Genomic DNA, 26,751 nt, shown 5'->3' on the forward strand with positions numbered 1-26,751 from the left:
TTCTGTGCTTAACGGGACTACACATAACCTCACTTGCCCCGAGACTCCGCAAAGAGGCAGCCGCTTGAAAAGTGCCTGGGCCGTATGTGCAGAAAATATATTGCCTGATTTTAGGGAGTAGGCCAAAGGGGCAGGGTTGTGTAAGAACTTTATCCAAGAGTGGACATGCTGGCAGGCACTATTCTTCTTACCCTGTCAGCCTACGCGTCCGATGCTGGCGGGCACCAGTCTGACACTCTCCATATCCCTTTCTGGCACCGCTTGCCCTGTCCCGGTGTTCCCCTGAAGACCTGCATTGCCGAACCTGCCTTCCTGCCAGGTGCTCCTGGACTCCTACCCTGTACACCTGGCAGAGAGCCTCGTGGAGACTGCTGCCCCCAAAATCAACTCTTGCCGGTGAAGTGGGTGGGGCATCTCTGCCCCCCAGTGTACCTGTTGCAATCACAGCCCAGTGCCAACAGAGGGGTGCATACAGCCAACAGAGGACACCCCTGAAGCACATGGTTCTGGTGACTCACGGCACACCTTCCACATAAGGCCACTTCCTTCAAGAACAGGAATCCCAGCTGACCTACCTAGTATATAGAAACAAATACAGAGTTAGACAACATGAGCAGACAGTAGAAAAGGTTCCAAACAAAACAGGACAAAGCCTGAAAAGAACTAAACAAAAAGAGATAAGCAATCTACCTAATAAAGAGTTCAAAGTGATGGTTATAAAGATGTTCACCAAACTCGGGGGGAGTGGATCAACTCAGCAAGGACTTAAATAAAGAGATAGAAAATATAAAAAAGAGCCAGTTACAGCTGAAGAATACAATAACTGCAAGGGAAAACACAACAGAGGGAGTCAACAGCAAATCAGGGGATGCAAAAGAACAGATCAGTGATCTGGAGGACAGGGCAGTAGAAATCATTCAGGTTGAATGGCAAAAAGAAAAAAAGAATGAAAAAAATCAGGATGGGTTAAGGGACCTCTGGGACCACATTGGGCACACAACACCCATCTTATAAGGAGTCACACAGAAAGAAGAGAGAAAGGACCAGAAAACTTAATTTTAGGAAATAACGGAAAAAGCTACCTAACAAGGAAAAGAAAACACAGATCCACGTCCAGGAAGCAGAGATACCCTAAACAAGATGAACCCAAAGAGGTCCATATGGAGACAGATAATCATTAAAATCTCAAAAATTAAAGACAAAGAAGGAGTCTTAAAAGCAGCAAGAGAAAAGCAACTGGTTATATAAAAGGAAATATCTATAAGAGCTGATTTTTCAGCAGAAAATCTGAAGGCCAGAACACATGATATATTCAAAGTGCTGAAAGAAAAAAACCTACAACCAAGAACACTCTACCCAGCAAGAAATATTATCATTCAGAATTAAAGGTGAGATAGTTTCCCAGACAAACAAAAGTTAAAGAAGTTCATCACCACCAAACCAGCCCTTCCAAGAAACGTTTAAGGGATTTCTTTAAGCAAAACAGAAAATGCCATAACTAGATGAAAATCACAAAAGAAAAAATTTCACTGGTAACAGTATTATACATTAAAGGTAGTAAATCAACCCCTCATAAAAGCTAGTATGAAGGTTCAGACAAAAGTAGTCAAATCAATCATACCTATGATAATTAGGAATACACAACATAAAAAGACATAAAATAGGACATCAAATACATAAAACATGGGCAGGAAGGATAAAATTGTAATGCTTCTAGAATGGGTTCGAACTTAAGCAACCATCAAGTTAAATAGACTGCAATGTTCCTAGGTTGTTATAGATAGCCAGAAGGCATGAGGTGGGGTCAAGGGAGATTGTTTTGTCTTTTAAAGTTTGTTTATTTATTTATAAGAGAGAGAGAGAGAAAGAGAGAGAGCAAGCGCGTGCGCACGCTAGCGTGCAAGAGCCAGCTCTGGAAGGCACACGGGGGGGGGGGGGGGGGGGGGGGGGGGGGGGGAAGGGCAGTGAGAAAGAGAAAGAGGGAGGGAGAGAATCTGATGCAGACCCTGCAGAGCCTGACGTGGGGCTCGATCCCACAAACCAGGAGATCATGATCTGAGCTGAACTCAAGAGTTGGATGCTGAACCGACTGAGCCACCCAGGCTCCCATTTTGTTTTGTTTAAAAAAAAATTTTTTTTTCATGTTTATTTATTTCTGAGACAGAGAGAGTCAGTGTGTGAGCAGGGGAAGGCAAAGAGAGAGAGGGAGACACAGAATCTGAAGCAGGCTCCAGGCTCTGAGCTGTCAGCACACAGCCTGACCCGGGGCTTGAACTCACAAACCATGACCTGAGCCGAAGTCAGTCACTCAACTGACTGAGCCATCCAGGCGCCTTTTTTTTTAAAAAAATTTTTTTAATTTTTAATTTTTTTTACTTATTTCTGAGACAGAGAGAGACACAGTTGTTTTGTTTTGTAAAATAGAGGACATTAGAGCAGGTTTCCTTTTTGATCGTAGTAATCCAGTAGAGAGGGAGTAATCAGTGATGGAAGAGAAAGAAGGTAATAGTTACAAATCATGATTTTAAGATTCTGCCAGGTCAATAATTAAATAAAAGTCTCTGAAATTATGTGAAAAACTTCCAGCAAAAGCTCCTTAATTCAGTTTTAAATTCCTTAATTTTGAATAGTTCTGTGAAGATTTCTGGTGTTCTGTTAGCTGCTTCTCATCACTTGTTTTTAAGCATTTAATTTTGAGTTTACATGTACCCAGAATTCTGCTTGCTCAGTTTAACTTTCCTCATAATTTATACATGTCCTAGATACTGAATCTGTGTCCACGTGAATATTATTCTGTTGCGATCAGAAGATCAAGTTTTGGGAGCCGGACTAGCTTGGCCTAAGTCCCAGCTCTGCTACTTGGTAGCTGTGTGGTCTTGAAGAAGCTAATTAAAACCTCCGAGCTTCAGTATCCTTTCCTATCAAAAGTTGTAAGTCGCAAGGATGAAAGGTTCAGCACAGGGAATACAGTCGGTGGCGTAATACCTTGTGTGCTGACACATGGCAGCTACTCTTGGGGCAAACACAGCACAACGTGCACAGTTGCTGAATCCCTACGTTGTACACCTGAAACTAACTCTGTGTGTCAATGTCAATTAAAAAATACTATTTCATTAGCTTGCTTTGAGGCTTAAATAAGAAAACGGACCTAAAGTGGCATCGATTCCATAGCAGACATTCCATAAGTAAGAGCCGATATTATCATCAGTACCATACAGGCAAATTAAAAACAAAGTGAAAAATATTCATATAATTACAATTTTACAACTGTAAAACTCAATAAATTGCCTAGTGAGTTAAATGACAGAAATTTCTTCTGAATCACTCAAGTAATCTTTGCTTTCATATAGCTTTCAAAAGGTATGCATTAAATATTTTATGGAACTAGACAGAGGCAGTGGTTGCCCAACAGTGTAAACGTACTACATTTGAGTCAGTCACGCACTACAAAAAAAAAATGTCTCCAGATACTGCCAAATGTCCCTGAATGGGGGGCTGGGGGCAAAATCGTCTCCACAGAGAACCACTATTCTCAAGTGGAACATGGGTAAAGAGAGAGGGAGAGATCTAAGGAATAGAATTCTTACACATGTGTAAATGCAGAGGAAGGCATCTAAAGAACAGAACTAATGTGACTACATTTTATATATATATGTGTTGCGTGTGTGTGTGTATGTGTGTAATTCTCACATATGTATATAATTCTCTCAGGGGAATTCTGATATTAAAAAGTTGTCTACAAAAAAACAAGTATGAAGCTGAATAAAATGTATGAAACGACACTTTACATACATAAAATGTATGTAAATTAAACAACAGCATTACGGGACTATGAGCACAGACACCGGAGAAAGAAGGTGAGAGGTGAGCCTCACAACTGAGCAGCTAACAGCCTGGAAGCCATACTCAGGCAGCAGCACAAGCAGGAGTAGAAACAGAGCCCAGTGGTCTGCCTGACAAGAGGAGACAGACGCCAGGCTCTGGGAGGCCAAGGCAGCCAGAACTTGTGAGGCACACTACTGGATATGTAAACACACACACACACACACACACACACACACACACACACACACACACAGACAGAGACAGACAGGGGGCATGGGAGACAGGAAAGGGGAGGGAGCTCCTGAGATATGCAAAGGGATCCCTTCAAGTCTCTGACAGAGCATCGATCTAGAAGTGCATGAGGTTGGGAGGCTGGAGAAAGTAGCATCAGAAAGTGGGACAAATGCAGGTCACACAGGGCTAGAGATAGTCTGTACACCCAACAGCCAAGTAAAGAGCCCTTGAAATACACGGGGTACTGGGTGGATTCCTCAGAAAGGTTGTGACTTAATAGTGTGACTTTAATTAGCCTCAGATTAAAGGCTGCTATAGACTTGTCATAAGCAAGCTTAAAAGCAAGCTCCAAACCAATATGCACGTGACTCATCTTTGTGCCAGAACAAAACCCACCACTCAGGCCAATACAACAAAATCCAGCCCTCCACAAGATTAAACAAAACAGAACAAAACCTCACAATATCTAGCATCTCGCCAAAAATTACCAGGCTTGTGGGGCGACTGGGTGGCTCAGTCGGTTAAGCATCCAACTTCAGCTCACGTCATGATCTCATGGGTTCGAGAGTTTGAGCCCTACATCGGGCTCTGTGCCGACAGCTCAGAGCCTAAAGCCTGCTTTGAAATCTGCATGTCCCTCTCTCTCTCTCTCTGACCCTCTTCTGCTTGTGTGCTCTCTCTCTCTCAAAATTAAATAAATATTAAAAATAATAAAAATTACCAGGCCTGCAAAGAAGCAGAAAAGTAGGACCCATAGAAAGAGGGAGGGGAAAAAAAGCAAATGGTAAAATGATACAGAAATGACAGAGGTAATGAAATTAATAAGCAAAGGTCTTACAACAGCTTTATAAATATTATACCTATGTAAAGATGCCAAGGAAAGCATGAACATAATGAAGTAAGGGACAATATAAGACCCAAATGGAACTTCTAGAAGTAAAACTACAATATCCAAAATGAAAACTGAATAAAATTAACAACAGATTAGCCACTGCACAACAGGGTAGTGAATCTGAAGATACAGTAACTGGAAACTTTTTGTTTTTATATTGTTGGTGTTTCGAAGTATATGTGTTTTTAACAGTTAAAGTGTGATACAGGTGAATTCAACGTATCAAGAGTTCTAGGGAAGCTGTTCTGCAAAATATTATATACTATACAAACTATTCAAGTCAGACAACACCATTTTTTCAGTGTCTTTTCAACTGAGAAGAATCCTATTCTGAGGTGGTGCATACAGAGCAAGCTTTGTTTTTGTTTATTTTCTTCTACAATAGCTTCATATTTCTCTTTCATTTCTGTCGATTCTAGGTGAGGCAGCTCTATTTCTGGATTTTCTAGGGGCAGCAGCTCCTAAGCGATGCTTTAAAAACGCACAGCACTATTAGGTTTCTCCGGTTCTTCATAGAAGGCTGCCAATACCCTGGTCAGTGTGTCTACACCCCCGACTTCTCCAGGCACCTTTAGGACTGCTCGTGCTTTGAGACGGTGCCTTTGTTAAGGCGCCACAGGGACAGTGGCAGCAGGGTGGCCGGTGGGCTCTAGGAACTGGAATTTTTATGTGTGAATTATTTTTTTTATTACATACAGTGAATTATTAAATTGCTTCAATATCCAAGCATTCACTAAATCATCTTTTTTTTTTTCCTTTGCTGACACAGGATACAATCGTTATCAAATATGAAGTTGTCTGATTCTGGCTTTTTCTTTTTTTTTTTTTAATTTTCTTAATGTTTGTTTACCTTTGAGAGAGAGAGACGGACACAGAACCGGAAGCAGACTCCAGGCTCTGAGCTATCAGCACAGAGCCCAATGCGGGGCTTGAACCCACGGACCGGACCATGAGATCATGACCTGAACCGAAGTCAGACATTCAACCAACTGAGCCACCCAGGCGCCGCTGATTCTGTGCCTTCTAATGTAGCCGTCACTCAGTTTCATAATGCATCACAGTGCTTCAGTTATTAGAGTTTACAATACATTTTTAACATTTGATAGGCAAGGCTTCTCTCATCACTCTTCTTTTTTTCAAAATTTCTTTTCCATTCTTGCAGGCCCACTCAAGATGATCCCTGGAACTTTACTCACTACATTTCAAGATGTTGCTGAAAAAACATAATTGGGAAAAATGAAGCATCTTTATAATACTCATTTTTTTTTTTCTTCCACGGTTCTATTTCTCTTGATTTAGCTCAGTGATCTTCTGAGACTCTCAGTAAAGTTTTGTGATTTTTTTTTATACAGGTCCCTCTTTTTTCCTTCGGTTTCCAGAATAAATAATTATATATTTCCAATAACATTTTTACTTGTCTTTCTAACAGTGATATATTTTGCTTGCTTCAATCCTTCCTGTATTTGATTTTCTATTTATCACTAATTCAACTTACCTATTCTTTCAGTATATGCAAACATGATAGGTGTCTTATCAAATTCTTTGTGCTACTCTGAGGTGAACTGAATGTTCTTCTGAGGATTCCACGCTCTGTCTTCTGTAACACCGGGCCTTTTGTCTCCTAGATTCATACAATCGTTCTTCTTGGTGTCTCTAATCAGACCAGTGCGATAGAGGCTTTGTCATTATGTCAGAGGTGTTGGTAGAGGTTAGTGAAGAAGTGCTAAGTTCACTGGGGTCATGTATGAAAAACAGGAAAAGTGGCTTCTATTTTCACCATACACAAAAATCAATCCCAAGTGGATTACACATATAAATGTGAAAAGTAAAACAATAAAAGCTTCTAGAAGATAACACAGAAGAATATCTTCATGATATCAAGATATAAAGAGTTCTTCAATAAGACACAAAAGCACTAACCACAAATTTACAATTAAAAGCATCTGCTCTTTAAAGGATACCATAAAGACCATAACATGCCAAAGAGGAGAAGAAGAAATTTGTGACACACTTAATAAAAGACTAGTACGAAGACCATGTTCGAACTCCTCCTAATATAAGAGAATAAGACAAGCAATCCAACAGAAAAATAAGCAAAGGGCAAGTACTTCACAAAAAAGATGCTATCTCAAAGGTCCATAAACATGCAAAATGGTGCTTAGTTTTTTAAAAAAGTTCATTCTGAGAGAGAGAGAGACAGAGAGAGAGACAGAGAGACAGAGAGACAACGCATGTGCAAAAGTGAGGGAGGGACAGCAAGAGAGGGAGAGAAAGAGAACCCCAAGCAGGCTCTGCGCTGAGCACACGGCTTGATCTTGACCATGAGATCATGACCTGAGCCAATATCAAGAGTTGGCCGCTTAACCGACTGAGACACCCAGGTGACCCCGGTGCTCAATTTGATTAAAAATTTAGCAAAAGACAAAATAAAACCACAAAAACACACCATTCAGCTCTGATTAACACAAAGTACAAGTCTGGCAATATCAAGTACTGGCAAGGATATGAAGCAAAATGAACTCACACACACTGTTGGTGGGAATATAAACAGGCATGATGACTTCAGAAAGCAAATTAGCATTATTTAGCCCAAGTGAAGATTGGGGGAACTTAAGACCCAGCATGGCCACTTCTGGATATATTCTCTAGGGAAAGCTTGCTTATGTGCTCCAGCTGACATAAATAGAAGAATCTCCACGACAGCTTTGTTTGTAAAAACACTGGAACAGGATTCCAAAACAGGAGAATGGACAGATAAATTACGACTTAGTCAAAGAGTGGGTAGTGTATAACTACACAAATAAACTACAGCTATGAGCAGCATAAGTGAATGAGGAGAAAAGAAGTACATAGTGCATGAATCCATTTGCGTAAGTTCAAAAATGGAGAAAACTAAAGTATATTAATTATACAGATAAGAATCTATGTGCCAAACTAAACAGGGAATAATAAGTTCCAAATTCATGGTACTGATTACTTTGGTAGCAGGTGGAAAACCAGAGATACAATCAGAATGAGGCATACAAGAGGGTGTCAACGATGTTGGGAATTTAACTACTGAGTTGAGTGGGGTGATTCAGGTGTTCTTTTTATTAAGCCATACAAATCCATCACATACTCTTCTGTATTTGTAAGTCATAATGAAAAATTAAAAAAAAAAACAAACACTTATAGTCTGCAGATCCCCTCATTAAACCTCTGCAGCACAAAACTTGCCCTTGCTTATTACCCCGTAGGATTATTTTCTAGAGAGTGACCTGGGAACACTCCCGCCATGGGAATGCAGGCATAGCAGGCCCAGCAGAAGTAGGGGATTAAGTGAAAGTCTATGTACTGCATAATCAGACACCAACCTCCTTCCCTTTCTCCAAACCGACTGATTACCGCATTCTTCACCATCTCATGAAGTTCAATGTATCAACTTTAACCGATCACAGGCCAATCCCTATGTATTACTGTATCAGCAGCATCCCACAGATGCCATCTCTCACTGTTCTATGGCCCTACTGTGTCCCTGTATGTAGGACACGGCCTTCCTGGCTGGCAGCACAGCACTCGTGTTCTCCACGGAGAGCTCACAGCAGTCACACCTGTCATCATCATGACATGCTTAACTGTTGGTTGAGCTGGTGTTGGTGTGTATGTGTAATGGAGCATTAACTTAGAAAACACAGTCTGTCACAAAAATGCAGTATTACTTTGTTTTGGAATTCGAAGAGCCAAAAACAAAACAAAACAAAACAAAACAAAACAAAACAAAACAAAACAAAACAAAAAAAACAAAAAACACACGGTCAGAACTTACCTCTGCCACTTCCTTTTGAAAAGTCAATGTCATCTGGGTTCTGCCATAAACAAAAGGTCCATCTTTACAAGAAACATTTTCAAGCCACTTGATAATCAGTGGAGTTGATACGCTAAAAGGCAGATTTCCAATAATATGTACATTTGGAGGATCTGGTTAGCAGGAGGAAAAAACAACTTGTAACGATTTCATCAAAGTGTTCTGAATACTATTTTGGTTAAGAATAAAAGTCAAACTGGGTACTAACAGCGTCAAAAATACATGAAACGACATGGCTACCTATTTTTCAGTCCATTTATTCTTCAAAAGCAATGTTTCCTCATCGTCAGCTTTGAATTATTAAGAAAAACATCCTACCTTAATTAGTGTTCAAAGTCCTCAGGTTTCCCGGCTTAGGAAAAATACGAAAGAGACCGGATTTGAGGGAAAAGGTAATTTGATCCGGACGTGAGGAGGTCAAAGTGCCTATGGGGCACCCAGGTGAAGCTGTCAGAGGATCAGATGCCCAGGAAGGGGGTACAGGCTGCACAGACAGATGGAAGTGTCTGCCGCACACAGGTGTAAGTTAACCACAGGAGCAGAGGAATTCCGGCAAATCTGGAGCACAAGAGCAGGTGCTCAAGAAGAAAGAGCTCAGGAACAACATCTAAGAGGTAGCTGGAAAAAGAACCACCAGCAAGGAACAGCTAGAGAAAGTCGTACAATGTAAAAGGGAAAACGGAAGGACCTGGTGTCAGGGAAGACAAGAGCAGAGAAAACATCCGGAAGAGCAGGTAACACTTAAATGAATGCCTGAGAACCCCGTCAGATCAGGTTTGAGAGAGGAATTCAGGAGGTCACTCTGACTCCGGTGTGACTGGGGCCGGACCGGAGACCTGAAGGCAGTGTGCCGAGAGGAGAGCCGGAAGGCGGAGGCAGGCAGTGGCCACCTCTCTGAAGGAGCCTGGCGGTGCTGCGGCCACACACACACACACACACACTGGCGGTCAGGCCAGCAGTACGTATTCTCAAGGGCTTTACAGGCAAGTAACACACCCCATGTATCTACGGATTCCAAAGAGTTGGTACATAGCGGGGACCCGACTGTCTAAAAAATGAAGACCCTTGGCTGGCCATGGAATGCGAGACGCTGGTAACTGGGTGTGGCTCCGTTTACTAAAACACTTCTTTTTTTCACCATTTGGAAAAAGTAACACTTCATAGTTTATCCCATCATTACAGGGTGTCATAAAAGTAGCAAGCTTATTTGTCATAAAAATATCAAGCTAGGGTTTAGAACCCTAAACATTTGAAAAATAGGAGACAAATAAAATAGAAGAAAAAGTAATTAGATTTATCATTTTGGAAAAGAGTAGAAAAGCAGAAAAAATTATAATGCACACTACATATTCAATTCTGTTTTTATAATATTTAATATAAATGTGTAATGTTTGTAATGTATAATAGCATTAAATATTTGTACTATAAATAATTATAAAAGAAAATAAGAAAACCAACCCCAAATCACTTACCATCTTCCCACCGTCTTTTAAGACTTTCTGGAAAAGCCCTTTCTATCTTATATGTCAACACATCACCATGGACAATTCTCAGTTTTCCAGGTGCTGCATCGGAAAGCATCTAGTTTACAAAAAGATCAATAAAATGAGTTCACACTTTGGAGAACAGTGAAACACACACTCTCTCTCTCATTCTTTCTCTCTCTCTACACACACACACACACACACACACACACACCCCTGCACCCAACATAAAACTTGATTCTTCATGGTTTAAAAAACAACAACCACCACCCAGATGCAGTCCCCTGAAGCTTAGGAAGTTTAAGAGCAGGAGTACATGTATCACTAACATCCCTTCTAAAGGAGATTATAAGGAAGAGGTGACCTTCCTTCCACATCAGGTATCACCTCAAGAGGCTCAGACACCCTTGGCTCCAAGTTAGGGAACTTTTGCCCTGAGCACCCCTTGGTGCTGCTGATTCTCTCTCCTAACCTTCTTCTTGCCTAATTCTGGCCACTGGTAGGAAAGATGAAAGAAACACCATAGAAGCCAGAGAAGAGACCCCGGACCACGGCACCTACTTCGTAGATTACTCCTGCCTTTGGGTAAATGCCATGCCTTGCACATGCTTCTTTACGGCATTATGACCTACTATCTCGTAATTGTGTATAGAGAGGTTTCTTCTCCCTGTGATAACATATGCTCCTTAAGGGTAGCACCTGTTTCCCATCTATCTTAATGTCCCCTGCAGCTACAAAGTGCAGAGTAGGTGCTTCACATTTTTTGATAAGTGAATAAGCGAACGATCAACCATAAAACGGGAAAACTCCTCCTCCCAGCCTGAGATTTGAGACTCTCAAAATTTGTAAAGTCAAGAAACTTGCAAAAAATTATTTCACTGATAAATCAGGTAGAATTATACAAGTAACACTTCAAAAATACAGCGCTGAAATGCTTAAACTGGTAAGAAGCTAAACATTTCAGTTTGGGAATCATCTAGTCTGGTATATTTAGTCATGGTAGTTTAGCAAAAAAAAATTGTGTATCTCCAACACTATTGTACTTATAGATTATTTTAAATTACCAAATTTGCTAAAACTTAATCTGATGAGTTCCAGACAATAAATCATGGAAAACATAGTAACTCCAACATACTATAAATAAAAAAGGAGGTAACTCTCTTTGGGACAGGCTCTTATTGCATAAAAACTATGCACTTAATGACCGCATTTACCATTAATGAAGAATATTAGTTGTTTTCTAGAATTCTGCTTCACATAATTAAAACAAAACAAATTTGCATACCAAAAACAGAGCAGAAGAACTAAAAGCTTATGCTTCATGATCGTATATAGAGAAAGTAATAAAGTAATTAGTAATTAAGACTAAAACAAAACAAAACCATGTAAACTTAGATCTTTGGCATTAATATACATGCTCTGATAACCACGTTTGAAATGTTAATTTTTTAACATTTAACTGATACACACTCAGCTGCATACCAGAAAACTGGTGTAACACACGTTAACCTTCCTTCCCTAGGTTTAAAGTTGTATTTCTAGCCGATTTCTTTAGGATTGCCCTTCAGACTTAAGTCTCAGCCAATGACAAAGCAAATCCTCCCAAGACTACTCTGTAGCTTGATCTTCCCCTTTCAGACTCCCCACTGAGGAAGAAATGAATACTGGTGACCATAGCTTTCTGTGAAAGCCTTAAAGCAATTATGGGGGGGAAAAAACGCCACACAAACTGAAATGATAGTATGAATGATTACAGACAACAGCCACTTAAACACCTAATGATATTCAGCAATGACACACATTTTCTTACCAACCACTAATAGAGAATGATGTTTTCATTACCATGACAGTATTTGGGGAATGGTGGAGAGGTGGGAAAGATCACTATTACAGCCAGAAGAGCACCCCTACTTTATACTTTAAAACCCTGATGGTGTTAGCTCATAATGTGCTCAAAGCACAGCTGACTACAAATGCAGACACCCGATTATAGTCAAATGAGTATTTTTACAGACACACGTAAGTTGTTCCATCATTTTTATTTTAGTTTTTAATGCCATATCCTTCCAAAATGAGATTTAAGTCAGTTTAGAGTAAAAGGCCTTCATTAGATAAGGCTGTAAAAGAAGAAACAGAAAACCAAACAATGAAAGAAGCAGGTATGTAAATCCTACAGGTGTTAGCTCTGACAATTTATACACTGAATTAGAGAATTTTTACTCTCTACTGGAAATAATTATACTAAGTCTCCAGGAGAGACAATGTTTGTTTTTTTTCTTCCTAGCATTAAGTTTTGTGAGGGGTATATGGAACAAAAATAAATTAGAGAATGCCTTTAACAAAAATGAGGAAACAAATGCAGGAGTATTCTTCATAGGGTCACTTAAAAAATCTCTCGAAGTCAAGGTTTTAGAGATAGCTTTTCTGCAGGGGGCAAGCACCTAAGGTCCACCTAGGTAATCTGTTGGTGATCTCATTTGATGAGGAAATTTTTTTTTAAGTTTATTTATATTTACTTTGAGAGAGACGGAGAGAGAGAGCACACATTCAGGGGAGGGGCAGAGAGAGTGGGACAGAGGATCCAAAGTGGGCTCGGTCCCAACAGAAGAGACACCGATGCGGGGCTCGAACTCAAGAACCAGAAGATTATGACCTGAGCTGAAGTCGGACACTTAACCGACGGAGCCACCTAGGTGCCCCTGATGAGGAAATAATTTATGCGACTTTTGGAACTTATGCACAACTAGAAATTCCTTGAGAACAAAGAACTATATTGAATGGCCATTTAGTATGTTTTATGCCACCTCTCATGGTGGGTGAGGGACTCCTGGCAGCCAGCATTGTAGAGTGAGCTAAAGCATTAATTACACGGCCTGGTGATATTACCTTCTTCCTGACCTGTTACATAGTAGGAACCCAAACACTGTTGAAATAAGTGCTAGGCAAACTGTTAGGAAAACTATATGAGAATGAAGGATCTATAATACAGAATGATAGGTGAAAAACAATTTTTATTCTTCTGTAGAACACACAGAAAAGACTAATGCTATTATTCAAAAGGAATTTAAGATAATGTTACAATAGGTATTTTTTTTTTTTTACGGAAGAAGATGACAGCATGACTTCAAAAAGTCTCCTTATTTTTTAAACAGGACCAAAATATGCATGGCAGAAACTCATGTACTCAGTCTCATCAAGGATTTAGAGATTTAATAAACTTTATATTCAAATAGTGCTTACTCCTTTCAGCGTTAACATTTCTTAAAGAGAAACTTCTACAGTAGCCTTTTTCTTGTCTGATTGCTATGGCTAAGATTTCCAGCATTATGTTGAATAAAAATGGGGACAATGGACATCCTTGTCTTGTTCCAGGTCTCAGAGGAAAAGCTGTCACTTTTTCACAATTTAGTACAGCATTGGCTATGGATTTTTCATAATATGGCCTTTATGATGTTGAGATATGTTCCCTCTAAATCTACTGTATTGAGTTTTTATCATGAATGGATGTTGTACTTTGTAAAATGCTTTTTCTGCATCTATTGAAATGATCATATGGTTTTTATTCTTTCTATTAATGTGATGTATCACATTGACTGATTTATAAATATTGGACTACTCTTGCATTCCTAGAATAAATCCCACTTGATCATGGTGAATGATTTTCTGATGAATAATAATGAAGTAGCAGAAAGAAAAGTTAAGGAAACAATCCCATTTACAACTGTACCAAAAATAACAAAATTCCTAGGAATAAACTTAACCAAAGAAACAAAAGACCCATACTCCAAAAACTATAAAACCGTGATGAAAAACATTAAAGATGACACAAATGGAAAGATATTCCATACTCCTGGACTGGAAGAGACAACATGGTTAAAATGTTCACACTACTTAAAGCAATCTACAGATTCAATGCACCCCTATCAAAATACGAACATTTTCACAGAACTAGTACATATTACCCTAAAATTTGTATGGAACCAAAAAGACCCCAAATAGCCAAAGCAATCTTGAAAAAGAACAAACCTGGAGGTATCACAACCACAGATGTCAAGATATACTGTAAAGCTACAGTAACCAAAACAGTACAGTACTGGCAAAAAAAAAAACAAAAAAACAAAAAAACCAAAAACACAAGACACATGGATCAATGGAGCAGAACCGAGAGCCCAGAAATGAAACCAAGTTTGTAAGGTCAATTAACCTTTGACAAAGGGGCAGGGATACAGTGGGAAAAAAACATCGTCTCCTCAACAAATGTGCTGGGAAAACTGGACAGCTACATGCAAAAGAATAAAACTTGACCACTTTCTTACACCATACACAAAAATAAAATGGATTAAAGACCTAAATGTGAGACCTCAAATCACAAAACTACTAGAAGAAAACACAGGCAGTAATTCTTTTGACATTGGCCATTAAAAAAAAAAAAAATTCCAGATACATCTCCTCAGGCAAGGGAAACCAAAGCAAATTAAACTACTGGGACTAACCAAAATAAAAAGTTTTCTCACAGTGAAAGAAACCAGCAACAAAACACAAAGGCAACCTATTGAATGGGAGAAGATATTTGCAAATGATAGATCTGATATGGGGTTAATATCCAAAATATATAAAGAACTTCTACAACTCAACACACAAAAAACAAATAATTCTATTGAAAAATGGAAAAATGTCTTTTTCCAAAGACAAGATACAGATGGCCAACAGACACATAAAAAGATGCTCAACATCACTAATCAGAGAAATGCAAATCAAAACCACAATAAGATATCACTTTATACCCATCAGAATGGCTAAAATAAAAACCACAAGAAATAACAAATGATGGCACGGTGGAGAAAAAGGGAATCCTTGTGCACTGTCGGTGGGAATGCAAATTGGCACAGCCACTGTGGAAAACAGTATGGAGGTTTCTCAAAAACTTAAAAATACAATTTCTATATGACCCAGTAATTCCACTACTGGGTATTCACCCCCCAAAAACTAAAACAGTATTTTGAAAAGACATATGCGCCCCTATGTTTTCTGCAGCATTATTCACGATAGCCAAGATATGAAAGCAACCCGTGTCCATGGACAGATGAATGGATAAAGAAGATGTGGTGTATATATCTACGATTGAGTATTATTCAGGCATCAAAAAGAATGAAATCTTGCCACCTGCAGCAACATAGATGGACCCAGATGATAGAATGCTAAGTAAAATAAGTCAAAGAAAAACAAATACCGTATGATTTCCCTCATTTCTGGAATTTAAGAAACAAAACAAATAGAAAAGAGGCAAAAAGAAAAATTCTTGAATACAGAGAAATAACTACGGTTGCCAGAGGGGAGTTGGGTGGGGGAATGGGTGAAACAGACAAGGAGGATTAAGAGTAAACTTATCTTGAGGAGCGTGGAGAAACTAATGAACTGTTGATCATTATACTGTACACTTGAAACTAGCACAACACTGTGTTAATTATACTTCAATAAAAAAAATTTGTGGAAAATAAACAGAAAAAGCTACAGAGGGAAATCTTGCTATACAATATCACAAAATTCTCTTCCTTAAGCCAAGAACAATGAACCCAATTTCACCCTTTTCTTGACTAGGGGTCATTGTTGCCTGTAGAGTAATGGCGTCAGTGGTTATGATCCCTTACTACTGCGCTTTTTTTTCAGTTTTATGTTTGCTTTTTATAGCTTTTCTGCCACAGTAATAACTGTTACTTCTTGCTATTGTCAGTGGGTCTGCTTCTAGCATTGATCTACTTCTAGTTTGTAGTGGACTAGGAAGTCACTTTGGTTGTAAGCCACCTTTTACTTATTTGTTGAGTTTTGATTAACTATGGCTGTAGCCATATCTTAAAGATAAATTACATGTGTGAAGTATGTAATCATGCCACGACAGAAAGTCAGGCCATCTTCCCTTTTGTTTTTTTTTTTATTTAAAAAAAAAATTTTTTTTTTAACGTTTATTTATTTTTGAGACAGAGAGAGACAGAGCATGAACGGGGGAGGGTCACAGAGAGAGGGAGACACAGGATCCGAAGCAGGCTCCAGGCTCTGAGCTGTCAGCACAGAGCCCGATGCGGGGCTTGAACCCACGGACTGTGAGATCATGACCTGAGCCGAAGTCGGACGCTTAACCGACCGAGCCACCCAGGCGCCCCCCCTTTTGTAAAATTTGCTAGAGACGAAAGAATTTAAAATTTTACGGTCTCTGATGAAAAACAGCTCCTTTTGCCAGGATGACTACACTACAGATCCCTTTATAAGATGACACAGAAGGGGAATAATTATAATAGCAACCATTTACTGGCTACTGGCAATATGCTAGGCTCTATATGCCCATCTCTTTACATAAATTTCTTACCATCCTTGTAATGATCACAAACAATAACTATTATCCTCATGCTGCAGATGAGAAAGCTGAAGCTAAAACAGGTTCACAACAGCAAGCTCAAGATCAGAAAGCTACTAAGTGCCTTATCTGAGATCTGACATCAGCCAATTTGTTTCTCAATTCTGTGAACTTTCCATCCTACCTATCAGGTAGAAACAATCACTGTTTACCTATTATAAAACCCAGAGGCAATACTAACAATAATCATGACTTCCTATCTCCAAAGTGGCACAAAATAAACACATAATGATTAAGAAGAATCCTAGAGCTTCTTACTCTGGCTAAGATGGAGAACAGAAGACCAGATAGTCTCTTCTGGCTTAAACAGATAAAAAATAGATAAAATAGACGAAACTACAGTTTTCAGACACTGGACAGCAGGAAAGCAGGAAATCCTGCAGATCCAAGAATCTCAAGGACTCTCACAGAAAAGAAACACGAAGAAAAGGACACTAAGGTGCACCGTGATGAAGCTGTTCAAAACCAGTGAGAAATCTCAAAAGCAACCAGGGAAAAAAGGCAGAGGAGCAAAGATAAGAATGACAACAGATTTCTGGTCAGAAACAATGCAAGTGAGAAGACCGTGGAGCCATGGTTGTAGAGTACTAAAAGAAAACAGTTGCCAGTATGTTTTTCAACAACAAAGGCAAAATAAAATACTTCTTCAGACATACAAACACGGAAAGTTCCACAAAACTTACAAAAAATGCTGAAGAAAGTCTTTCAGGTAGACAGAAAATAATACTAGGTGGACATACGGATGAGGAGCACTCAGAACAGTAACCATATGGGTAAATACGTAACAATTTTTCTTATTATAGTTGACCCTTTAACAACAGGGTCTGAACTGCACTGGTCCATGTATATGCAGATTTCTTACAGTACTATAAATGTATTTTCTCTTATGATTTTCTTAATATGATTAGGATAATAGGAATATGATATGATTTTCTTCTCTCTAGATTATTTTACTGTAATAAACAGCACATAACACATGTAACATACAAAGAATGTGTTAAGTGATTGTTTATGTTATTGGTAAGGCTTCTGGTTAATAGTAGGCTTTAGTTAAATTTCTGGGGAGTACAAAGTAATACGTGGATTTTCAGCTGTGCAGAGGTCAGTGCCCATAACCCCCACATTGTACAGAAGTCTACTGTGTTGAAACCTCTTTAATATAGCATTGACTGTTAGAACAAAAATAACATTGTACGGTGAAGTTTACAGCATGGAGAAGCAAAACACAGGACGCCAACAGTACAAAGGCCTGGCAGGGAGAAACACATTATTCTAAGATTTGTATGCTATACATGAAGTGGTATTTTATTACTTGAAGGTGAACTGGGATATGTTAAAGATGTATACTATATACCTTCAATAAACTACTAAAAATAACAAAACAAAGAGTTATAGATAAAAATTGCAGTAGGCCCAATACTGGCCCCACAAAATGCCCACATCCTAATCCCTGTGACTATGTTATTTTATATGGTAAAAGGACTTTGCAGATGTGATTACAGATCTCAGAATGGGGATATTATCCTAGATCATCTGGGTGGACCCAAAATAATCAATCACAAAAGACTTTAAAAGAGTGAGTCAGAAGGATCAAAGTCAATGATAGATGTGGAAGTGAGAGGTCCATGAGCTAATGAATGCAGGTGGCCTCCAGAAGCTGGAAAAGGCAAAAAAAAAAAAAAAAAAATTCTTCCCTGAAGCCTCCAGAAAAGGAACACGGCCCTACTGACCTTCATTTCAACTTCTTATCCCCAGAACTGTAACAGAATAAATGTGTGTCATTTTAAGCTGTTGTGTTTGTGGGAATTTGTTACAGCAACAATAGAAAACCAGTACACAAATGGACATGGTCAGATTGGTGAGAAAAAAAGCAAGACCCAATTATATGCTGTCGATAAGAAATCGACTTTAAATATGAAGACATACAGGAAAGGATGAAACGGACATTAATCAAAAGAAAGCTGGCATGGTTATGTTATTATCAAAGTAGATTTTAGAGGAAAGAATATCACCAAGGATCATGATGATCATTTCATAATGATAAAGGAGCCAATTTGTCATGAAGACCTAACAATCCTAAATGTTTATGCACCTAATAACAGTGTTTCAAAATAGATGAGAGCAAAACTGAGAGAACTGCAAGGACAGACCAACAAATCTGCACTTAAGAGATTTCAATACCCCTCTCTTAACAACAGAACAAATAGGAAATCTCTAAGAATACAAAAGGCTTGAATAACTCCAACTTGACCTTACTGAAATTTCCATAGCATCCAATAGAAGAATGTATATCCTTTACAGCAGAAGGCATATTCTGCATAAGGAACATTTACCAAGATAGATCATGTGTTACACCATTAAACAAGTATAAATTAATTTAAAATGATTTTAAGTCATGCAAAGTAAGTTTTCTTATCACAATGGAATTAAGTTAAAAATCAGTTAACAGAAAGAGATCTGGAAAACAAGCTAAATGATACACTTCTAAATACTCTAAGAAGTCAAATTAAGAAATTAAAAGGGAAACTGGAATTGAAGGTTTATCTGGAAATTCTCAACTTCTTTTAGAAATCTTTCTTTAGGTATAAAATCTCTAAAAAATTTTTTTTAAGTAAATCAGTATTTTGAATAAATGAAAACGAAAACACAACACCTCAAAATTTGTAGGATTCTACTCAGGTTGTATTGAGAGGAAAATTATAGCACTTAACATCTATAAGAAAATAAGAAAGGCTTCAAAGAGAAAACCTCAGCTTCCACCTTAAAAAAATACAGAAAGAACAAATTAAACCTCAAGGAAACAGAAGGAAGAACATAAAGATTTCAGAGCAGAAATCAGTGAAATAGAAAACAGAACACAAGACAGAAAAGTCAATATCAAAAGCTTTTTTTTGTTGTTGTTTTTTCAGAAGATCAATAAAGTTGACCAATATGTAGGGAGACAAAATACCAATATCCGGAATGAGAGAGACTTTATCACCACAGATTCAATGGATGGTTGGCTTACCATTAGAAAAAAAAAAAAAAAAGATCAATATAATTCACTATATTAACAAACTAAAAACAAAAAAAGCCATATGATTATCTCAATAAACTCAGAAAAAGTATTTTTGCAAATACATTATTTAAAAAATATATATATTAAAAAAACAAACACAACCTCTCAGGTAGCTAGAACAGAAAGGATCTTCCTCAGGCTGAAAAAGGAGATCTAGGAAAAACCTACAACTGACATCATACGTACTGGTGAAGTCTGAATGCTTTCCCTCAGATCAGGAATGGGCAAGGATGTTTAACTGTACTGGAGATTCTAGCCAAGACAAAAAGAAATAGCAGCAAACAGACTGAAGTGGAGGAGGTAAAATGGTTTTTATTATAGATGAAATGATAATACATGCAGAAAATCCTAAGAAATCTACAAAATAGCCACTAATAAGTGAGCACAGCAAGGCTGGAGGATACAAAGTCCACTCCCAAAACAAATGATATTTCTACATAGTAGCAACAAACAAATGGAAACTGAAATTAAAAACCAATACCAAGTATAATAGCATCAAAAAACAGGACATAGTTAGGGATAAATTTGACAAAAGAAGTGTAAGACTTGAATACATAGAACTGTAAAACACTGCTGACAGAAATTAAAGAAAATCTAAATAAATGGGGAAATATACCATGTTTAAAGATTAGAAGCCTAGATCATTAAGATGCCAGTTCTCCTAAAAGTGATCTAGAGTTTTAATCAGGCTTAAAACAAAAAAAAAAAAAGAAAGAGGAAATTGATGATTTAATGTTAAAACTATATGGAAATGCAAAGAACGTAGAATAGCAAGAACAATTTTGGAAAAGGCAAGGTTGGAAGACTCAAATTACCTGCTCTCGAGTCTTACTATAGAACTGCAGTAATCAATACAGGTTGGTATCCATGAAAAGAGAGATCTAGAACAATAGAAAAGAGCCGGAAGTCCAGGAACCGACCAGTGTACATAAGACCGGCTGAGTTTCGACAATATTACCAAGCCAATTCAATAAGAAAAACAATTTTCAACAAATGATGCAAAAAAATGAACTTCTACTCCCACCTCACACTACATACAAAAGGTAACCCAAAATGTATCATAAGCCTATGTGCAAAATCTAAAACTTTAAGACATCTAAAAGAAAACATGGAAATTCTTAGTTCTTGTTTTGGCCATTATCTTTAACATAAGATGCAAAAAGCATCAAACTCAAAAGGAAAAACAACTGATAAACTTTACTTTATTAAAACTAAATTTTACTCTTTGAAAGACACTGGTAAATGTCTAAGAAAATGAAAAGGTAAGTCACAGCTGAGGAGAAAGCATTACAAAACACGTAGCTGACAAAGAACTTGTATCTAAACTACATAAAGACCTCTTACAATGCAATAATATGAAGACAAAACAAAAAATGCTCAAAATATTTGCACGATTCCCCAAAAAGATATACAGATGGCAAATGAACACACGAAAATATGCCCAAAATTACTGATTAGGAAAATGCATATAAAAGCTACGTTAAGACACTGTAAGATACTGTTATACACTCGCTTGGATGGTTACAATTAAAAAGACCGACCACACCAAGTGTGAGAAGCATGTGAAGCCACGGGAACTCTCACGCACAGCTGGTGGGAATGATAAATGGTACAGCCACTCTGTAAGGCAGTTTGGTAGTTTCACAAGAAGTTTAACATACACCTGCCATAAGACTCGGACATTCCACCTCCAGCTCTTTACTCAAGAGAAATCAAAGTATGTACTCACACACAGACTTGCATGTGAGTGCTGATGATTGCTTTATACGTAATTGCCAAAAAATAAAAACAACTCCAAGTCCACCAAGTGGTGAATGGATTTATAAATTTGGTATATCCATACAGTGGAGTACTAACTAGTCAGCAATAAAAAAAAATTAAACTACTGCTAAATACTGCAACATGGATTAATCGCAAAATACTCATGCTCAGTAAAAGACATCAGACAAAAAAAACAAAACAAAACAACACATACTGTATGATTTCATTTATATAACATTCTGAAAAATGGAAATTCCCTATATTGACAAAGCAGATCAGTGGTTGCCCTAAGACAGGGAAAGGGAAGAGGGAGGGCTGGATTATAAAGGAAAATGAGGAATCTTGAAGGTGATGAGTGTTCATTTTCTTGATTACGGTAATGGTTTCATGAGATTATGTATTTGTCGAAACTCAGTAATCTGTACACTTTTAACAACATGTGCAGTTTACTGAACATTAATAACTCAATAAAGCTGTAGAACAAAGTATTCAGTGCAGTAAACCCTCCATATTGTTATTAATATACAAAATCCTTAAAACAAAAAATGAAGAACCCAGATTATTTACTTCAAGGAGAACATGTTATTTGTGACGTTATCTCCAATTCAGAAACGGGGGAAGATTTCAAGTTCTTTGAGGTATTAAAAAAATCTCACTCCCCTCCAAAGCAGAGACAATTGGCTCAGCCACAGAAATGTAACAATAACTAAAAAATAATAAAGACCTCGCCCCCCCCCCAATGCATAATCACAAGAGAATGCTACAATATTAAGAGAAAGAAACCATGAATGTCCAATGCTGGTTCAAGGAGGTGGGACAAAGCTCCAACATTCCCACAGCACTAGGGATTTATTTTCCAGTGATCCAAAGGAATAACCTTTCTCCTCTACCTCTTTCCAGATTAGCAGTCTCATGATCAATCTTTAATTAATAGAAATGCCCAAGGCACAGGGATAATTTAATTGATTACTTATATCGAAAAATATATTGCATGGTTAACTAAGTATGAGGCATTCATTTAATCCTCATTACTATCCTACAAGCAAACTGAGGCCTTGAGACATAGTTACCTGCCCAAAGTCATACACCCAGTAAATGGTAGAGCCTGAAGTCAAACCCAATCTGATGCTGCAGTCTGTGTTCTTTAAACACAAAGCTATATTATAGTACTTTCACATATCAGACATGTTTTTTACCTTACAACATGCTGACGGTGAAACCTGTATGTTAGTACTGTGTTAGTAACTGTGTTAGTAACATACTACTGTATTTAGTAAGATCCTAAGATGCCTCATATATTAAGATATAAGATGCCTTATAAGTAAGATGCCTTATATAGTGAGATATAAGATGCCTTATAAGATCCTAAGATGATATTGTAAGAATTGGATCAAGACACAAATGACATACTTTCAGCTAGAAGACATTTTATAAATTATTACAATTTCTTTAAAAAGTAATTCTATTAGCTCAGAAACCACTAAAATGGAATCCTTTAAATAGATCACACCTTCTGCCTTTATTCATTTTCATGATTAATTTAGTACCTCTAAATGACAGTGGTTTTACATATTGAAACGTTCTTTACAGGAAAAAGAAATCTATGTGATATTTTAGTACCCAACATTTCTTTTTAAGGCAAATTCTTTTCCTGCATATAAGACACTAAGAATTAATTTTGCTTCTTCTACAGAAACAGGTAAGAAGACAAATACACATTTCTTGCAGAGTAATTTACCTTGAAACAAATCTTTGTATTCAGAAAAAAGGTCACGAAACTTTTTAAATAACCAACGCCACACAATTATTCATTCTCGCGATTAAATGATCTCACCGTCGTGAGATGAGCCCTGGGTCTGGCTCTGTGCTGACAGTGTAGCAGCGCCTGCTTCAGATTCTCTCTGCCCCTCCCCCGTTCATGGGCACACGCACGCGCGCCCTCTCTCTCAAAATAAATAAAAAATTTTAAAAATGACACATTTAGTTGGCTGATTAGATAGACACATAAAGTCAACCTTTTATTTTCCCATTTAAGACATTATTGAACACCTGCTATACTCCAGGCACTGTTGCATGTGGTAGAGATACAGCACGGAAGGGAACACACAAAAATCTCTATGCTCTTTGCACTACATTCCAGTACATTCCAGGCGGGGGGGGGGGGGGGGGCGGTTAGATAACAAATAAGAACATACAGAAAATGTATCCGATGATGATCAATCCAACGAGATAAATAAAACAAGGCAGGGGTTAGGAGTGCAGGGGCTGGGGCAGGCATTTGAAAAGAGAAGGGTGTAGTTGTCTTTTAAACAGCCCCTCTTCGCACATCTTTTGTTGGGATCAGAGAGGAGAGTGTGCAAATTAAGGTGGGGATGAACAGAAATTTGATTCACCCCCTTGCCTTATGAGAAAGAATTGCACATAACAGATGGGAAGACTGAGGGTTAGGAAGTCTCTTCAAGGGCAATAAAGTCAGAAGAGTATTCTTATGTCCAGAAAGGGCTAGATGAAAAAATCTGAGGGGCGCCTGGGTGGCTACTGACTCTTCATTTCAGCTCGGGTCATGAGCTCAGTTTGTGAGTTCAAGCCCCACATCAGGCTCCACACTGACAGCCGGGACCCTGCTTGGGATTCTCTCTCTCCCTCTCTCTGCCCCTCTCCTGCTCATGCTGTGTGTCTGTCTGTCTGTCTGTCTGTCTCTCTCTCTCTCTCTCTCTCTGTCAAAATAAATACATAAAACTTAAAAAGAAAAAACCTGAAGGGAATGACATAGTGTGCTTCAGCTTCTTTTTATTATCTCATGATCTCACTGAAAATAAAATATTCCCACTTTCACTTCTGAGATGCAGACAGTTCTTGAAAGAAAGTAATTCAAAGCAAAAAATCAGTATTAAATTCCATATTTTATCAAGGAATATGCACCATATGGCAATCCCAAAATAAAGTTATAAATCGAAAACCAATTCTGTCAAAAGTATAAAAATTAGATAAAACTAAATTTTATATAACTTTTTAAAGCAAAAACTAGATGTAGCCAAATAAAATCTGATAAATAAAAACTCCTTTAAAAAAAAAAAAAAAAAAACCCATCGCATGCACACAAAGCCCTAGATTTTCAAACAAACTTCCTCAAACTGTTCTGGCAGAAATTAAACGTTTTTCAATTGTTGCATACACAAGCATTAGGACGTACCAATTGTAAACCAATTTGTCTCTTGTATGATAGTAATAACGCAGATAACTTTATTTTTCGGTTACACTCAATAAATTGCTACTTATCTAAGCCAAAGGCTAACGACTCTTCTAAACTTTTAGAATTACAGAGGAATCAAAGTTCCTTAAGCCATTAAGTGCCCCCTGTGAAGAATTCCCTTTACAATATCCCTGATATATGGGTTCCGCTCTTTGCTACCACTTAAAAAAATGTAAGTCCCACCTTATTTTAAATCCACATCTGCCTCCCTCAATTCTTACCTATTTGTAGGATTTTTTTTTTTCTAGAAATCAAAATAAGCGATCTTCTTCACTGCCACCTTTCACAGGCAGCTCTGAATCCCCTCACTCAAAGATCCTCTCCTCGGAAACATGCCCAACTGCTTCAAGTATTTGTCATATAACAGCACCTATTGTTTCATTTCATTCAAACCTCATCTTAATTCTACGTGCACAGTGGTACCACTTCACTTCTTTGCCTAAGAAATTCTTAAGAAATACCTAAGCTTGACAATTAGTCTCCCTTAAAAGAAACCTCGGTTTTCTCCATCTTTTGCTTATAGAAAGGATTTTCTGAATCTAAATGAAGTTCTCAGAAGTCATGCCAATAGCGGGGTCATTATTGGCGTTAATTATTTTCCTTAGTTTTGAAGGAATGGGCCAGAACATACACGGCTATTAGATTAAAAAAACAGATCACACAAAACTAGGTTAACATTAATACATAAAGCAGGTTTATTCAAATAGTGGTCAACAGACCATGTGGGGATGCTTGTTAGAAATGCAATTCCTGGACTTCTCCAGACCACAGAATCAGAATCTCTGGAAAAGGATCTGGAGATCCACAGTTTGAGGAGCAACCTACACAATCTTTGGATATACTGAGGTTAAAGAATCATGGACTGAAGATTTCAATTGGGTTTTTACCTCCTAGAAAAGGCATTTTAAGTCTCTCACCTGTAATCCAGGAATAAATCGACTATCCTTTTCAACCACCAGAAGTTCAGTAACATTGGCATTGAGAATGGATCTTGTGATTCCCCCTGGCCCAGGGCCCACTTCATAAACATAAGCATTTGTCAGATCACCAGCTTTCCTTACAATTTTATCTAGGAGAGAAAAAAAAAAAGTTGTAATTATCTGGACAAATTTCAATGTATAGAAGTTAACAAAAAAATAATCTCCACAAATTCTTATCAACCATGACTCAACTAATCCTTTACACCATATTTATTTAGTTATTTAACTCTTAGCCTAAACCAATAAACATGTAGTGGCCATCCAATATCCTACCACATTATAGTTGAATTGTATCAGTCCCTTAGGAAAAACGGGATTATGACAAAACTTCCTAACTTAAATGTAGTTAAACACTGTATTTTCTATCCATTCCTCTGCCAAACCAATCAATTCCTAACAACTGACCAGCTAAACCATCTCTCTACACTTGCCAGGTACTGAATATTTGAATAAGACCAGTTTCACATTCAGAATTTCTACTGCTCCCAGTTATAAATTCAAAAGCAAAAAGTAATGGCAGTCTCCTTTTTACTTATAGACATATAGCTGGTCAACATGGCCATAGCAACAAGTTCCTAGATCATAGGATTAGCAGAAATTTACAGATTCTTGGTCACTTTTCTGGAAAAAGCTAAACTTATACCTGGAAGTTTTTTAAACTTTGCAAATATGCAAATTGATATGGAAAAGTTAATGTTTTGAATTAATCAGCCTCTTTAAGTAAGCAGATATTAAGAAATCATGAAAAGGATTGTGGCAATCGATCATCACTTCTGGAATAACATACAATGGGCTGGTCTTACTGACGGAGATAATAAAATCCAAGTAACTGGGGCTCCTGGGACAGTGGGAACTTAGCCACTGAAAACACACCAGCACTTCTCTGCAGTGTTCGCTGGGATTGTATAGTCCCATTTTTGTAGGCTTAAACGCAGTAATAGTCTTTCAACCATCCAAAAATAGTTTGCCTTCTGACTGGCTGGGAGGGAATTAGTACATGTCCCCAACCAT

General features: G+C 37.9%; 1 protein-coding gene across 3 annotated transcripts in view; it reads right to left on the bottom strand.

Moving 5' to 3' along the window:
• The window catches only part of TFB1M (transcription factor B1, mitochondrial), a 79,588-nt gene that overhangs the window by 36,130 nt on the left and 16,707 nt on the right, over positions 1–26,751 (bottom strand). For all 3 annotated transcript variants that reach the window (XM_042987373.1, XM_007097218.3, XM_042987372.1), the window contains 3 exons: positions 25,678–25,829; positions 10,268–10,376; positions 8,757–8,908 (listed from right to left, as the gene is read on the bottom strand). In XM_042987373.1, coding sequence (XP_042843307.1) covers positions 8,757–8,908; positions 10,268–10,376; positions 25,678–25,829 — 413 coding nt within the window. The remainder of the gene's footprint in view (positions 1–8,756; positions 8,909–10,267; positions 10,377–25,677; positions 25,830–26,751) is intronic.

The sequence above is a fragment of the Panthera tigris genome, chromosome B2 (genome assembly GCF_018350195.1).
Source record: "Panthera tigris isolate Pti1 chromosome B2, P.tigris_Pti1_mat1.1, whole genome shotgun sequence".
NCBI lineage: Eukaryota > Metazoa > Chordata > Mammalia > Carnivora > Felidae > Panthera > Panthera tigris.